Here is a 14,124-nt window from a genome sequence, read left to right as displayed (position 1 = left end):
ACGTTTCGATGCCTTTTGGAAACATTAGGGATGTTTTCTTAGGTATGATGTTTCTACATACTGTCTTTAACATTATAATTTATAAGCTCAAGCCACCACATTTAAAGCAGGCTAAATGGTTCATGGTTCGAAATTCAAAAATCAATTTTGCGTGTCAATAATATTTTTTTCAGAAGGTCCATGGTTGGACTTTGAACCTTGAAGACAAACGTTTGACGCAATTTAGTCCGAGTTTACGGTCCCGAGCGACATCTTGTGGTTAGTAACTTGCAAAGAAAAGTGCCATGGTTTGACTGAAGGCAAAGAGCTTCAAAGGTTTTTAGATGGGACAAAGTTACCTACTTTTCATTCACAACTCCGATCCAGCAGAGCAATTTAGCATGGCCTGCACTGTAGGTTTTGCAGTAGTTCAGTTAATACATTTTACATGAAGCATTAATACATATTTGTCAAGGACATGAATGATCTAAATATATGTCTGTGGTTCATTAATTTTAAGAACATATCATCAGGGCCTTATAACAAATACACAGCTGAAACAGTAACAAACCGAAACACCGTCAGCAAATATTAAACCAAAATAAGATGAGAACGTGACGGGAGTTACGTCACGGTGCGCACATTGGCACGCTCAGACTGGTGGAAGTACTGTCTGGATATATTTCGGAAAATAGCTACTTCATCCCGTTAAGTTACTTTGTTTATGTAGACTGTCCAGTTGTAGGTCTCTACCGTCACAAGTTTCCAAATATTTTGTATTGTTAATCACAAATTTACATTTAAAGTCGTTGGTGAACAACGTAAGCTGGTAGCTAGCTTAGATAACCAATGAGCCGAATAGACGGGGAAGGTTAGATACCCAGCTGTCAGTCCTTTCTTGGGTTTTGAGGGCGCCTTTTAGTTGTCCATGACGTTAGCTGGGTTAGATAGCTAGATTCCTAAACGAACTTTGTTGTCAAATAACACCTTTTTTTGATCACTAATACACGACATACGAACACACTCAAAAGCAGGCCTCCTTTGGAAACAATGAGCAGTGGGTAGTAGTATGTGGCCGCTGCTTCAAAAGCTAGCTAGCTAGCCTAGCTAAGCTACTAGTAGTAGCATCAAACTGAGTCGCTAGACAGTCGGAGCGGAGCCTGGCCGATGGAAAGCGCCGCTTTTTGTTGATGAGGTATGAGCTAACTAGCCAGCTATTTCAGCTAGCTCTCTACGGCCTAGCTTGAATAGCTAGCGTTCTGCAAAGCAATGTATCTAACGTTAGCAATAGTGCGGATAGTGACATATGTGGATGAACGAAGATACCCCATTCACGAAACTTCTGGAACTCACTCAATGCCACATTCTAGCTAGCATATTAAATGCAGTCAAGGCGAGTGGACGTGCAGATAGTGCTAGATGGACCCCAGCTAGCTGGGATAGCTATTTGACATCAACTTGATATCAGAATAATCAATTTGAAACCTTGTTGGCTAATACGGAGTTAATTGAAAGCTTGGTAGCACAGATATAATGTAGCTAGTTAAAAAAAATAAAAAAAATAAAAACTACAGCTAGCCTAAGTAGTATGGAATAAGCTCTTACTATAATCGATTTGTTATCGGAGTTAACTTTAACTTGGCTACTTAAAATAATGAACTTTTTTTTTTAGATAACCTAACCCAACCTACAAATAGGATGATAACAGATCAAATACATGTTTACCACAACTGGTTGTTGGCTGCACCTGTCTCACGAGACTGATGTATCTCACCGAGATAGTTTTTTTTATTTAGGGAATTTAGTGTCATAAAATTCATTGAGTCAAAAAGTTTTTAAATCCTGTAGATATTCCAAATCATATAAGCCAACTTTAATGTATTTGTTATGGTAGTCAGTTAGCTAGTTTTCGAGCTTGTAGACTACTACTGCAAGGTGGAGGTTCTTCGTTGTAGCATTACTAGTTAGTTAATAGTAACACTCATCCTCCTTTCCCTTCCGTCAGGACACCTCCAGCCAGCAAGATGAAGGGGCTCCAGACGGATGCCTGTAACCCACCCAATGTACATCATCACACAATGCTGGAGCAGGACATGTCAAACGAGGCAGCCAACCACACTGGCCGGCCCCTTCTCTTCCACAACCAGGACTGCACCTCAGAGTCAGACTCGGGCCCCCATCACAGTGGAGGTGTGGTCCACATCGTGTCGTCCTCAGACCCCAAATGGCACAGCAGCACTGAATGTGACCCAGCCACCGAAGGGCTCAGCAACGGGGCGTGCGGGCTGGAGAATGTTTCGTCCCACTGTGACAGCAGCACTGACCTTGCACTGAGCCAAGGCGTGTCTGAGATCTCCAACGACCTCTCCCTCCCAGAGGTCTGCATCTCCTCCAACACTGCAGTGCAGGAGGAGGACTTGAGCTATGAGGTCCAGCAGGCTTACAGGATATTCAGTGGGTTCCTTCTGGACAAGCACAAGGGCATCACAACCCCCTTCCTTCACCCTATTGGGCTGGAGGATCAGAGTGGGGTGGGCCTCAGGGTCAGGGGTCAGACCAGGCAGTCTATGTGTCTGAGAAGGATGGAGGAGAAGTTCCTAGGCCGGGAGTACGAGACAATAACAGAGTTTGTAGCCGACTTCAGGCTGATGCTGGAGAATTGTTATCGGCACCACGGGGTGGACCATTGGGTCTCCAAACAAGCCCAGAAACTGGAGATAATGCTGGAACAGAAACTCACCTTGCTTTCCAGGTGAACAAACAATTGCATCCTTAAAATCAATGATAGCATTCCTGTTCTGAGTTATAGACTCATGCATTGTTTACTGATCAACCTTCTCTTAATTGATTTTCATTTGTGAGCACATTTTCTCAGTTTGAGGCCAGTCTGTCTACCTAAAGAGTCTTTTTGGTGATGAGGGATTGAACATCTAAGCCTGGTCATTCCGTCATCCGTTCAGTCTATGCTTCCCCCCGCACCGATGACTCAGCCTCTCCTTCTGTTTCTGTCCACTCAGAACCCTGCGAGAGAGGACCACTCTGGTGATGACGTCCAAGGGTCGCTTCGGGGCGGAGGACCAGCGTGGCCCGGCTCTGGGGGGGACGTCCACCCGGAGGAGGTCGGTGCCCCGTAGCCTGGCCACCATCACCGTGGGTGGGCACGAGTCCCTCATGGTGCAGGCTCTGCGTCTGGAGGAGCAGCAGAGGGTCAAGGAGGAGAGGCGGTGAGACATGCTCTGAGTTTATGGATACTGACAGTTTGGTGTGCAGGCTTTTTTCTTTCTTTCTTTTTTTTTTACACGGTTTTAGTATGAGCGAAATCGTTTTGAACACTTTGTGAAACACCATGTGTAACAAAGGCCCCACCCCCTCGTCCTGTTCTCCTGGTGCAGGCAACGAGAGCTGGAGAAGAAGGAGGCGGAGGAGACGTCAGCCAAGGAGGTGGAGGAGTGGGAGGGCGGCCTCCTCTCCCAGGCCTCCCCCTGGTCCATCCACACCATGTGGGAGCTGCCTGCCATCGGACACTTCCTGTGCCTGGCCCAGGCGGCCCTCAACCTCCCGGAGATTGTGTTCTTCGAGCTGGAGCGCTGCCTCCTGATGCCTCGCTGCAGCTCCTTCCTGGCCAAGGTCATGAGCTCCCTGCTGTGTGCTCCCCAGAGGAGGCCCACGCTGCACCGCCGGCCCGCCCTTCCCTACCGCCGCTGGGAGGCGGAGCTGAGGCTGAGGGTGCTGGGCTGGTACCGGGCCGTGGGGGCCGCCGAGGACCAGGGGCCCCGGGCTGAGCAGCTGGGACTGGACCAGCAGGTGAAGCGCAAGACGACCATCGCTATCATTTTCTGTTCCATCCTGACATCTATTAACGTCTGTGTTCTTCTGAATCAGAGAAATAGTTCTTGTATTTCGAAAAACATTTTTTTATTCTATTCAGCATTCCGATATTTCTTTCTGTTTTCTATTGGTGCGTTGTAGGTGTTTAGGAAGCTTGGGGAAGTCAGTCCCCTGGAGGAGCACCCCTTCCACCTGCTCTCCTTCCTCCAGCGCGTGTGGCTCCTCAAGGCGCTCTGCGACAACGTGTACCAGACCCAGAAGGAGGTCCAGGACGCCGTGCTGGGCCAGCCCATCCACGAGTGCCGCGAGTCCATCCTGGGCTACGATGGGCAGGAGAACGCTTACATCCACTTCCCCCACTTCTGCGGCGCCGACCTGAGGATCTACTGCCAGAGCCCCAGCCTGCCTCCCCAGTTCCCCCTGCCGCCTGTCCAGGTCCGCAGGCTGGAGCCCGCGGAGGGGGAGGACGGGGGGGACTCTGACCCGCAGAAGGGGGAAGAACAGGAGGAGGTGGAGGAGGGTGCTGGGAGTTGTAGTCTCCTGGTTTCGATGAAGACGGAGGAGCAGGAGGAGAAGCAGGTGGGGGGAGGGGTCAAAGGGGAGAACGGCGAGGTCAGCGGGGCGGGGACCTTTCACCCCCCCTGGGGGCTGAAGAAAGAGGAGGCTTCGTCATCGGACGAGGAAGAGGTGGTGAAGGAAGATTTGAAACTGAATGTAAGGAGGAGTAGTCGTCGCTCCCTTTCTGGCCAATCAGGATCCAGGGACTGTGTCAGTTCTGGGGGGAGGAATCGGAGGAGCATGAAGGAGGAGCCTCTGTCTGAGGAGGACGTCAACGTCAGACACAGAGTCAAACGAGAAGTCAAAACAGAGTTACGTGAACCCTGTCTGAGTGTTGGGGAGCACAGCTACACCGGGAGGTCTCCTGCTCGCTCCGCCCCCACACCCGCCAGAACGCCAAAGGTGGAGGCGGGGGCCACCCCCTCCCCGGCTGAAGTCCACGGGACCTGTCTAGAATGTTCTCAGGGGTCGGGGTCTGAGCAGCACCGTAACTGTCACTGCTCCTCAGCCCGCCTGTCGTCTGGGTCAGAGTCCTGGTCGGGGTCTGGGTCGGGGTCCAGCCACGACAGACCTTCAGAGGGAGGCAGGATGGAGAGAATACGAACCAAGAGAAAGAAGAGGAAGAGAAAGCGGGGCGGGGGGAGGGTGCTGCGGTCTCTGACGGGGGGTGGGGGGGGGAGGAAGAGGCCGGACAGGAGCCGCCGGTGCCGGGACAAGGCTGCCGAGTCGGCCCTGGAGACGGCTGATAACTGCACAGTGAAGAAGGACAGGAGGAAACAGGAAATAGGTGAGGGAGCGAGAAGGGGTCAGAGGTTGAAGGGAATGTCGAATGTGAAGCATGTGATGGGTTGAGCAGGAGATGGCAAAGGCAGAAAGTCTTGTTACTTTAAAGGGATTTTTACTAGGAAGTGAAGGAAAACACTAGCATATTTGCCTCTTTCTCTCTTACTCCCTAGGGAAAACTGTGGAGACCCAGAAACTGGCCTTAAAGAAAACCAAGCCTCTGTTTCAGGTTGAACCAGCGTTTAAGGTAACTCATGTTGCTGGGGTTGTATTCCTAACTACCACACCTGCAGGTCTGATACAACCAGTGAGAGAATACGCTTTGGAGTCTAAACAAGACATCGCTGGTGACATTTCACTTACCAGGCTCGTCTCCCTCTCTTTCCTCACCCTGTCATTGGTCCATCTCCCCCTCCCTCCCCCCCCTCCCACGGCCCCGCCCCCCCCCCTCCCACGGCCCCTCCCTCTCTAGTTGGTGTGCACGAGCCTGCAGGAGCTGAGGGAGCTGATCAGCAGGACTGAAGATGAGCTGGATGAACTGGAGAGCGCCAAGAAGAGATCTGTTAGTGTCAGTCAAGCTTCACTCAGTCTACTCAATCTAACATAGGATCCTATAGGCAGTACAGTATCTACAGTAAGTGTGTGTTGTGATGGTGGACTGGTGGCGTACTTCATTTGTGTGTTTGTTGTGATGGTGAACAGGGCCGCTGGTACTTTAAGAGAGAGGCGGTGAAGGACCTTCACATCACGCTTATCCGCCTGCTCAACGAGCTCTCACCCTGGGAGCCTAAACTGGTCAAGGCCTTCCACCGGAATAGGTAAACACACACATTTTAACGCCTGGATTCATTTTTAGAAACATTTTCTAGGTTTGATTTCAAGCTGTGTTTAGTTACTGTGTGATTAAATAATCCAAATGTCCACTGGCTCCCTGAATGTTGTTTCTAAGGGTCTGTTTTTTTTGTTGGAAAAGATGGAAACACTGTATTTGAATACCGTCTTCCCCTCCCCAGACTGCGCCTGAAAAAGGACCACGACGACTTCAAGAAGCACCCCGAGTATGCCAACTTCGTACGGGAGGAGTGGGTGGCGGAGGAGGTGGCGAGGCGCGCTAGGAGGGGAGACGGGGCCTCTTCCTCCTCCTCCTCCTTCTCCGACTGCAGCAGCAGACTGGAGGAGGAGGAGGAGGAGGACACTGTCCCCAGGGGCTTGTGGGCTGCAGGTATGGTCAGACACACACACACGCGCATTTATTTATTCATCCGTTAATGCATTCATCCCCTCATGTATTCATCCATTGAATGGATGTCAACGTTTGTGTGTTCCAGCTGACCTGAAGCAGGTAGGCACAGAGGCTGCGGTAGATGGCCTGGTGACTCTTCAGCAAGTCGGGACCCCAGGTGACCTTCGACCTATCACGCGTTACCTGAAGCGTATGGGGAGCGACGTCGAGGACCACCCAGCACTGAGGAAGAGGTGCCGGGCCGCCAGCGGTGCTGACTTGACCGTCCCCTCTTCATGTGGGGGGGAAGCGGACCTCCAGAGCAGACCCGGAGCCAGGGAACAGAACCCAGCAGGTGTGGTCCAGACTCATATCCAGACTCAGATCCAGGCTGGTCGAACTGGACCCGCTGTTCTGTCCCCTGCCGTGGGCTACCCCAGGAGGTATCAGCCTATACCAACCCTTCTGGCCAAGAGTGTGGGCAATAAAGTGACCTTAATGCACCGGCCTCCTTCTCCGGAACCCCCCCCTGCGCCACCTGCTCCACCTGGCCAGCCTCCGAATAGAACTTTGACGTCCTCCTCTCCCCACGCCACCGGGCCTTCCCTCCTCGCCTCTCTTCAACACTCTCAGCCCCCCAGCTCTCTGCCAACCTTTACTCCCACCCCTGCAGCCAAGCTACAACTCCCGGCCACATCCTCCGCTACGGCCCCCATGGCGGGCAAATCCCCTGGCCCTACATCCCCTGTACCAAAGAGCCCTGTCCGGGTGGTGTACCAGGTGCCAGAGGCCCTGGGCCTGCTCAAGAAGGACGGCAGCCCGGTGAAGATCTCCGTCCAGCCCCTGCTGGACCAGAAGACCAGGGACCAGATCATGCACCAGGTGGTGATCCTGCCCAGCAGCTTGCTCCTCCACAGGCCCTCTGAGGAGAGGAAGGAGCTGCGCACTAAGACCGCTCGGGGCTCCTCCCCCTCCAAACCCTCCTCCGGGCTCTCCCTCCCAGGGGGGAGCAGCATACCTATCCAGCCAGTGGCTCCTCTCAAGGAGCCCAGAGGGGGGAGAGATGGAACCCCGTCTCCCCATGTCTCCACCAGGCAGCTCCAGACTCTACCAGCAGGCTTTAAGGTTGTGCATGCCCCAGGCTCCAAAACAAGCACACCCCAGACTGTAATGCCAAACAGGTCCCTCACTGCCAGTGCTGTGTCTACTGACTCCAGTGAAGCACATGTGGACCCCAAACAGGAGCTGAAGACCATCTGCATCCGGGACTCGCAGTCCATCTTGGTCACCACTAGAGGGGGCAACACTGGCGTGGTGAAGGTCCAGGCATCCTCAGAACAGAATCCTCATGGATTGTCCCCAAACAGCCCTGTCATCACCATCTCCCCTCAGTTAAAAGCCTTCTTGGTGTCCAAGACCTCACCACCTCCTCTTGCTCCTTCTACTGATCCGTCCTCCACAGCCCCCAGGAGCTCTATGGTCCCCCAGTCTCAGTCCCAGTCTTCCCCCTCTGGGCTGAGGATCTCCACTGGTCCTGCCCTCCACCACACCCCCGTCTCCCCCACCCCCTCTTCCCCCAGCATTCCAGCAAGCAGTATTGTCACCCTGGCCATGAACCGGGGCCCCGGCCTCATCTCCCTCCCAGCTGCAGCTAAGCCTGGTCTGGCCTCAGCCTCGGCCTCACAGACCACTGTTGCTGTCAGCACCCAAGGTCCCCTCTCTCCTAACTGCCCTGTCACTCTCCCCCAAAGCCCCTCCATGCCCATGCTAGGGCTCACCCAGAATGCACTGCTGCAGTGTGTCAGCAGTCCTGCTGGGAAGAGGGCGGGTGCTGATGACAAGCAGCCAATCACAAAATTCATCTTGGTCACACCCACCTCTAACGCCACCCCCACCCCCATCAAACCTGTGGTCCTTCCGGGTTCAAAGCTGATGTTCGTCAGCCAATCCACAGTGTGCTCCTCCCCCACCACCACCTCCTCCATAGGAAGCATTCCAAAACAGGCCCAAGTGCCTGGGCTCGTAGGTCAACCCTTGACCTCGTCAGAACCAGCTGACGCTGGGAAGAAAGGAGCCCATCGGAATCCAAACGTGTGCAACACCAGCACCTCAGAAGTTCTGTCTATGGTTCCAAGTTTTGCTCTACCCTCCGGGGTTCAGATCAGATTACCGGGCCAGACCACCAGCAATGCGACCCAGCACCCAGTGAAGGGCAGCCCGTTCTGTATCTCCAGGCCCGGTGGCCTGGCTGCCTCCTCCACTGGCCTGGTGTTGGTCCAGAGCACCAGTACCATCCCCTCGCTGGGGCCTGTTGGAAGCAGAGGGTCTGGAGCTGGAAAGGTAGAGACCCCCCACTGTGCAGTCAGAACCACACAACCCACACCTCCCCACATCCAGGATCCCCAGTACCACAATCCCTCAGGTGCTATTGGCACACCTGCACAGGTGATCAAGGCTCCTCCCCCTTCCCCCAGAGCCATGCCATCTTCACCTGTGACACCAGCCGGTAACGTTTGTACCAGCCCCACCCCGGGCACCACTGGCACAGTGCAGCAGAGAATCGTCATCAACACGTCAGCCCCACTGGCCGCCGGGACCCAGATTCTCCTCAACAACACCCGCTTCGTGGTGCCTCCCCAGGGGCTTGGTCCTGGGAGCCACATCCTTATTATCACCAGCCCAGCACCAGCCCCTCAGGGGGCCAGCCCTGCCACCTCATGCCCATTAGGGTCCACCCTCCCTGGAACACTTGCCCCAGTGTCAGCCCCTCTCCCTGTTGGAGCTCCTGCCTTGGTTCCGGTTCCAACCAGGTTGGCCGGAACAGTGGTCCCAGCTCTGGCCCCCACCCAGCCTGCACAACAGGGGCCACGGATGGCCACTCCAGGAGCTCAGCCACAAAAAGTAGCACTTAGACTCCCAGCCACCCCTATCCACCCCTCCATCTCTCTCTCTGTCCCTCGGCAGGTAGGAGCGGTCAGAGCTCCTCTGCTGGCCAGTAGCACCTTGTCCTCCTCCTCTCCACCTGGTAGCTTCGGTGCTGGCCAGGTGGTTGGAAGCACACAAAGCACTCTCAAACAGGCTGTTCTACCAACAGGAGCCACCAGGACGCCTGTCAGAGCGCAGCTCATGTCCACCGTTCAGCCAATCCAAGCACTTACAACACGGACACAGGGTCCGCCTACGGCAGCTGTTCCACCAATAGGCAGCGCACTTTCCCGGGTTCAGTCTTTACCCATCGCCACGGTACTACCAATCGGCAGCTCCTTCAATAGCACCCAGGTGGCTCCTGTAGCAGTGGTGCCTCCATCCAATAGCACTGTAATAACTACACCAGCTCAACCAATCCGGACATTGAGGACGTCGGAGACCGTCACCTTGCCTGTCGCTCTACCCAATCAAATGCAGGATTTGGAGAAACCACTTGTACAGGTCCCATTCATGTCTCCAGTGGTACCTACCAAGTTGCTGGTGAGTCCAGACGGTGCTGTACTGAACACGGTCCTGGGACCAGTTAATCAGGCCAGCCCTGTGGGTCTTTCTGCCCTGAACTCCACCCTAGTGGTCAGCCCCAGTGTCTCCTCGGTCAGGGTCCTACCCAGCCTGGGCTCAGACGGCTCCATGGATGGTACCCCTACCCCGACAGGCACTGGCTTGCCTGACCTGTGAACTCTGACCTTTTGACTTGGTGTTCTGAACCCCATTCTATACTCGGCGAGTAGTGTAGTCATTGGTAGCAAGGTTGTGTTCAGTTGGAGTTCCTGTTGGTTCTCGTGAAAGATGAAGAGGGCCCTTGTTGCTCTGAGACACTTCCAGCTCATCATCAGAGTGGAATCTTCAGGGTTTGATTTGACACCTCGTCTCCAAAAGAAAAAAACTGCCGGTTGAGTTGTATGTAAAGTTTATTCTAGATTAACTCTTTAGTTGACTCTGTTTGAATCTGTTTGCTGAAGAGACTGTGGAATAGACTGGAGTGGTAATCAATCTTACGATGATGTTCTATTTTTTGAGGCAAAACATTTTTTGTTGTTGCCCTCTAACAAAATTGATAGTTCAGTCGATCTGTCACTTAAATTTATAATTCATGGCCAGTATTAAAACATGTTGTTGGATCACAAGGTTTGAATGTTCCTATTATATTACTTTACTTTGAAATGTAACATTCAGTGATACCCTTTAGAATTCATAGGATTGGAAGAACTTCTGATTCCTACGATTCCTCCCTCAGACCAACTGGTGGTTGGTTCTGAGATTTGCTCCTAAAAAGAATGTGGGATTTACATATTTCCAAACGTTAGCGCAGGCTTTCTGTCTTTTCAACCAACAAGCTGTTTGGAAAAATAAGCAAACATTCACTCAGATTGAAGTGCAACTAATTATTTATTTTTACCATATAGATTTTTCAAAATATTTAGTGGATACATTTTCATTGAATAACTGTGGACATTTCTGCCTGGTAATAAATGTGACTGTCCTTTCTAAGTGTGTCGGTTGTTGTGTTCCTTTGAAAAAAATGCTCTTTCTTTAAATAAAGCTGAATGAGTGGAGAGGGAGACCGTCTCCTGAAGTGGCTACACGCAACTACACAATAGTTATTGTAAAAAAACGAAAGCGAAACGCATTCATATTCACAATAACATCTGATCAACCAAACAACAGTTCCGTCTTCCAAACAATCGTGCCTATAAAGTTGGAGTATTGGCATTAAAAGTGAGTTATGTAGATCTTGGTGGTCTGTGTGGGGGTGTCCAAGGGTGGAGAAGGCTCTTCAGGGGGAGTAGGGTGGAGGTAGCAGTCCTGAGGAGATCTTCTCATAGGCTGGTGGAGCATTGGGGACCTAAACACAAGGATGAATTTGACAACAGAGCCGGTCACATGTATCACTCTTGTAAAACAAACCATAACCGATCTATCCACCTAATCAAATTATGAAATAGAATCGCTGTTGAACTTCTAGCCCCAACCCCTTCCCCTACACACTGAGGAATTTCACTTGTGCCTGTGCCAGCTCTCGCACTGGAATCCCCCTGCCCTCCCATACACACACACACACACACACATATACACACACACATCCTGATCCTCTCATCTGGTCTGGTGACATAATAATCTGCAGCAGCAGACCACTGCATCAGTTCGCATGCACCTTGCAGCTTTAGATGCATTCCTCCCAGAACAGAGCTGGTGAGAGCTCAGCTTCTCGCTCCCCCTGCCTCAGACTCCGGCGCCTCCTACAACTGCCGGCAGTTGTTATTCTTGAATCCAAACTCAATGCATTGATATCTCATCGAGAACCCTCCCCGTCTCACAGAACAGTTTGGCCTTCCGTCTTCTCCAGACAAGGAATGTGTAAAGAAGCAGGCGGTCTACATCCCAACGTGTATCTTGAGACCACACTTGGCTCCTAGGAAGGAAGTCTCTTGACGCTTGCTTCTGAGTGGTCCTTGAGTTCAGGCATGGTCAGCTGGTCTGTTAGGCCTTCACGGATGCGTGTGTGTTTGTTCCCCTTCACCAGAAACAATCTAAGGGCTTAGTATCCATTGATGTCTTACCGCAGGCTGGAGGCTGACAAACTCTGTAAGAGCCATCTTGTTGTCTGCGGCTGCTCCTCCTTCGGTGTACTGTCCTGCGCTCCATGTCTGGGGGCCGGATCTGGGGCTCTGGAGGGGGGGGCAGAGCAATGGGACATGGTCAGTCAGCAGGACACAGTTCAGTTGCAAAGACATTTGTTCTTCACAACAGGCATGCAATCTGCATCCTTCACCCGCCTTTCTCTGTGTGTGTGTGTGTGTGAGAGAAGTGTTGTTTCAAGTCTTGCAAGACCATCACTGAGCCTTCAAGGGATGTTCCAATATGGATCGATCTTACCATGATCATCCTATAAGAGTGTTTTGATATTGATTGATACGGACTGGTCTTACCCTGATCATCCTATAAGTGTTTTGATATTGATTGATACAGGCTGATTTTACCCTGATCATCCTATAAGAGTGTTTTGATATTGATTGATACAGGCTGATCTTACCCTGATCATCTTGTAGCCACTCCTCCTCCTGAAGTACCAGCACCCCAGGATCAGCAGAGCGGCCAGGATTACCACCAGCAGGGCAATGCCCACCGCCCTGACACACACACACACACACACAGTCAGAACGTTGCACATGAAAGGCTTTGATATGTGTTTTCTGTAGAGCAATATCCATTTGGCTTACAACAAAGACTTACAGATGTGTTGTGTCACAATGAAACAGGGTCAGAGTCAACGCCAGTGTGCTGGCATGTTATTGTTAACTGTATTGGCGCGTGCGCCTTGTGTGTTTCCTGTCTCTGCTTTTGTTCCTGCATGTCTCCGGTGCGGTCGCCCGGTTTGCTACGTGTACAGTAAAGTACCAACTACACACGTACTCTTGGTTGTGAGTTATTCCTAACTACTGGCGCAATATGTTTATTTAACTCTTAAATTATTGTCAATACTGATGCAGAATGGGAATTTACGCAACAACAACAATAAACAAAAAAACTATATATGAATAATTTGAAACATTCCGAAATGTTTTGTATACTCACTCTTCAGCCCGGACAAAGCCACGGCCCTTGCTTGCGAAATAAACGTTAAAGTCTCCACGTGGCATCCTTTTGAAGTCCACAGTCTGCTTAGGCCTAATGTAACATGACGTAAAAGTCACAAATATAAAAACTGATAACCTTCATTAACATTTGACAACCTTCTATGACAACTTGATTTTACATACATCACACACGACAATAATACTACTACGCTCTGCAAAAGCATTGTGAACACAGGAGCTTTAATGAAGTCTGTACAGTTATTTAATGTATTGTGCACTAGACCAATATAGGCTACTGTTAAACCAAGATGTATAATTTTATTAGCAATTACTGGAAGAAAAGTATGATCATAAATAGGCTACGTTATTCAATCAAACTGTAACATCCAAAACAACCTGTTCTTCAAAATCCCACTTGGGTCTGCAAAAGAGAAAATCTTACCAATTAGATAATTCAATTGCGAAGAGTCCCCTACAGTCTCCAATCTACACTGCTTTCAACCGCCGCTTTTCTCTGCTCTCCCTCTCAGCTCAAATCTTGGAGTCAGAGAAGAAAAAACTGTTGGGAAGGAGTTCTCATGACCGTCACGGGTTCTACTTTCATACTTAAAGCCATTGAATCGGACTAATTAGCGTGAAACCCTGCAGCCCTGAACTCAAACTAGTACAGACTCGTGCAGTTTGACGAAAGGGGTCTGTCTGCTGAAAGGGGTCTGCTGACTTCACGCAGTGGGGGCCTGGTTGGCAAAGTGTGGCAGGCCTCAGAACAAGATGTATAATTCATATTGTGGGAAAAAGGAACAATTGTATATATGCCTACAGTAACTAATAGCGGAAAGCAGGAATGATCCATTTTAATATCAATAAAACACATCTTACACAATTTGAGTTTTTCTGCACATGTGTCGCAGTCAAACTGGCCGAGGGGAACAACCACATGATAGGTTGTTGTTAAAAATATTTTTGGGCAGAAAGGTCTTAGTACAGTTTGCACAGTGGTTCTGTCTATATGTGCTGTAACGTCAACGACCGGTCTTCCAGGGGGCACCATATTACAATATTAAAGCCTGAATCGTTTCACTTAAGTTGATCATCATCAGTTTTTCTGGGCGGGGCAAACTATAGAATTATTCTTTGACGATTCATAATTCATGTAATTCTAAGCGTATGAGTTACTTTTAAATAATC

At 50.8% G+C, this 14,124-nt stretch overlaps 2 protein-coding genes across 3 annotated transcripts; one reads left to right on the top strand and one right to left on the bottom strand.

The window, feature by feature from the left end:
• Window positions 1-612: 612 nt before the first annotated feature.
• Window positions 613-10,865, top strand: LOC134033536 (uncharacterized protein KIAA2026). 2 transcript variants are annotated; one of them, XM_062477741.1, is made up of 10 exons: window positions 613-1,174; window positions 1,985-2,731; window positions 2,997-3,203; window positions 3,372-3,783; window positions 3,949-5,152; window positions 5,322-5,395; window positions 5,621-5,710; window positions 5,851-5,966; window positions 6,162-6,370; window positions 6,477-10,865. In XM_062477741.1, the coding sequence occupies exons 1-10, from the start codon at window positions 1,170-1,172 to the stop codon at window positions 10,034-10,036; spliced, it is 6,624 nt and encodes a 2,207-aa protein (XP_062333725.1). In that variant the 5' UTR covers window positions 613-1,169; the 3' UTR covers window positions 10,037-10,865. The 2 variants fall into 2 exon arrangements, with proteins under 2 accessions (XP_062333725.1, XP_062333724.1); XM_062477740.1 differs by having other exon boundaries at window positions 5,621-5,716.
• On the bottom strand, window positions 10,837-13,578 carry mlana (melan-A). Its single transcript, XM_062477742.1, has 5 exons — window positions 13,379-13,578; window positions 12,935-13,027; window positions 12,393-12,489; window positions 11,920-12,027; window positions 10,837-11,204 (listed from the first exon to the last, which is right to left on the bottom strand). The coding sequence occupies exons 2-5, from the start codon at window positions 12,997-12,999 to the stop codon at window positions 11,136-11,138; spliced, it is 339 nt and encodes a 112-aa protein (XP_062333726.1). The 5' UTR covers window positions 13,000-13,027; window positions 13,379-13,578; the 3' UTR covers window positions 10,837-11,135.
• Between the last annotated feature and the right edge of the window lie 546 nt (window positions 13,579-14,124).

This window comes from Osmerus eperlanus, chromosome 14 (assembly GCF_963692335.1).
Source record: "Osmerus eperlanus chromosome 14, fOsmEpe2.1, whole genome shotgun sequence".
Lineage (NCBI taxonomy): Eukaryota > Metazoa > Chordata > Actinopteri > Osmeriformes > Osmeridae > Osmerus > Osmerus eperlanus.
The sequence above is the reverse complement of the archived record's forward strand: the minus strand, read 5'-3'. Positions and strand labels throughout refer to the sequence as shown.

Bases quoted from the DNA above. Each gene is read 5' to 3' on its own strand.
- LOC134033536 (XM_062477740.1), top strand. The intron at 3,204-3,371 runs GTGAGACATGCT...CTCCTGGTGCAG, and splicing joins AGGGTCAAGGAGGAGAGGCG to GCAACGAGAGCTGGAGAAGA. The intron at 5,153-5,321 runs GTGAGGGAGCGA...CTTACTCCCTAG, and splicing joins CAGGAGGAAACAGGAAATAG to GGAAAACTGTGGAGACCCAG.
- mlana (XM_062477742.1), bottom strand. From the start codon at position 12,999: ATGCCACGTGGAGACTTTAACGTTTATTTCGCAAGCAAGGGCCGTGGC. The intron at 12,490-12,934 runs GTGAGTATACAA...TGTGTGTGTCAG, and splicing joins GGCTTTGTCCGGGCTGAAGA to GGCGGTGGGCATTGCCCTGC. The intron at 12,028-12,392 runs GTAAGATCAGCC...CCCCCCCTCCAG, and splicing joins GTGGCTACAAGATGATCAGG to AGCCCCAGATCCGGCCCCCA.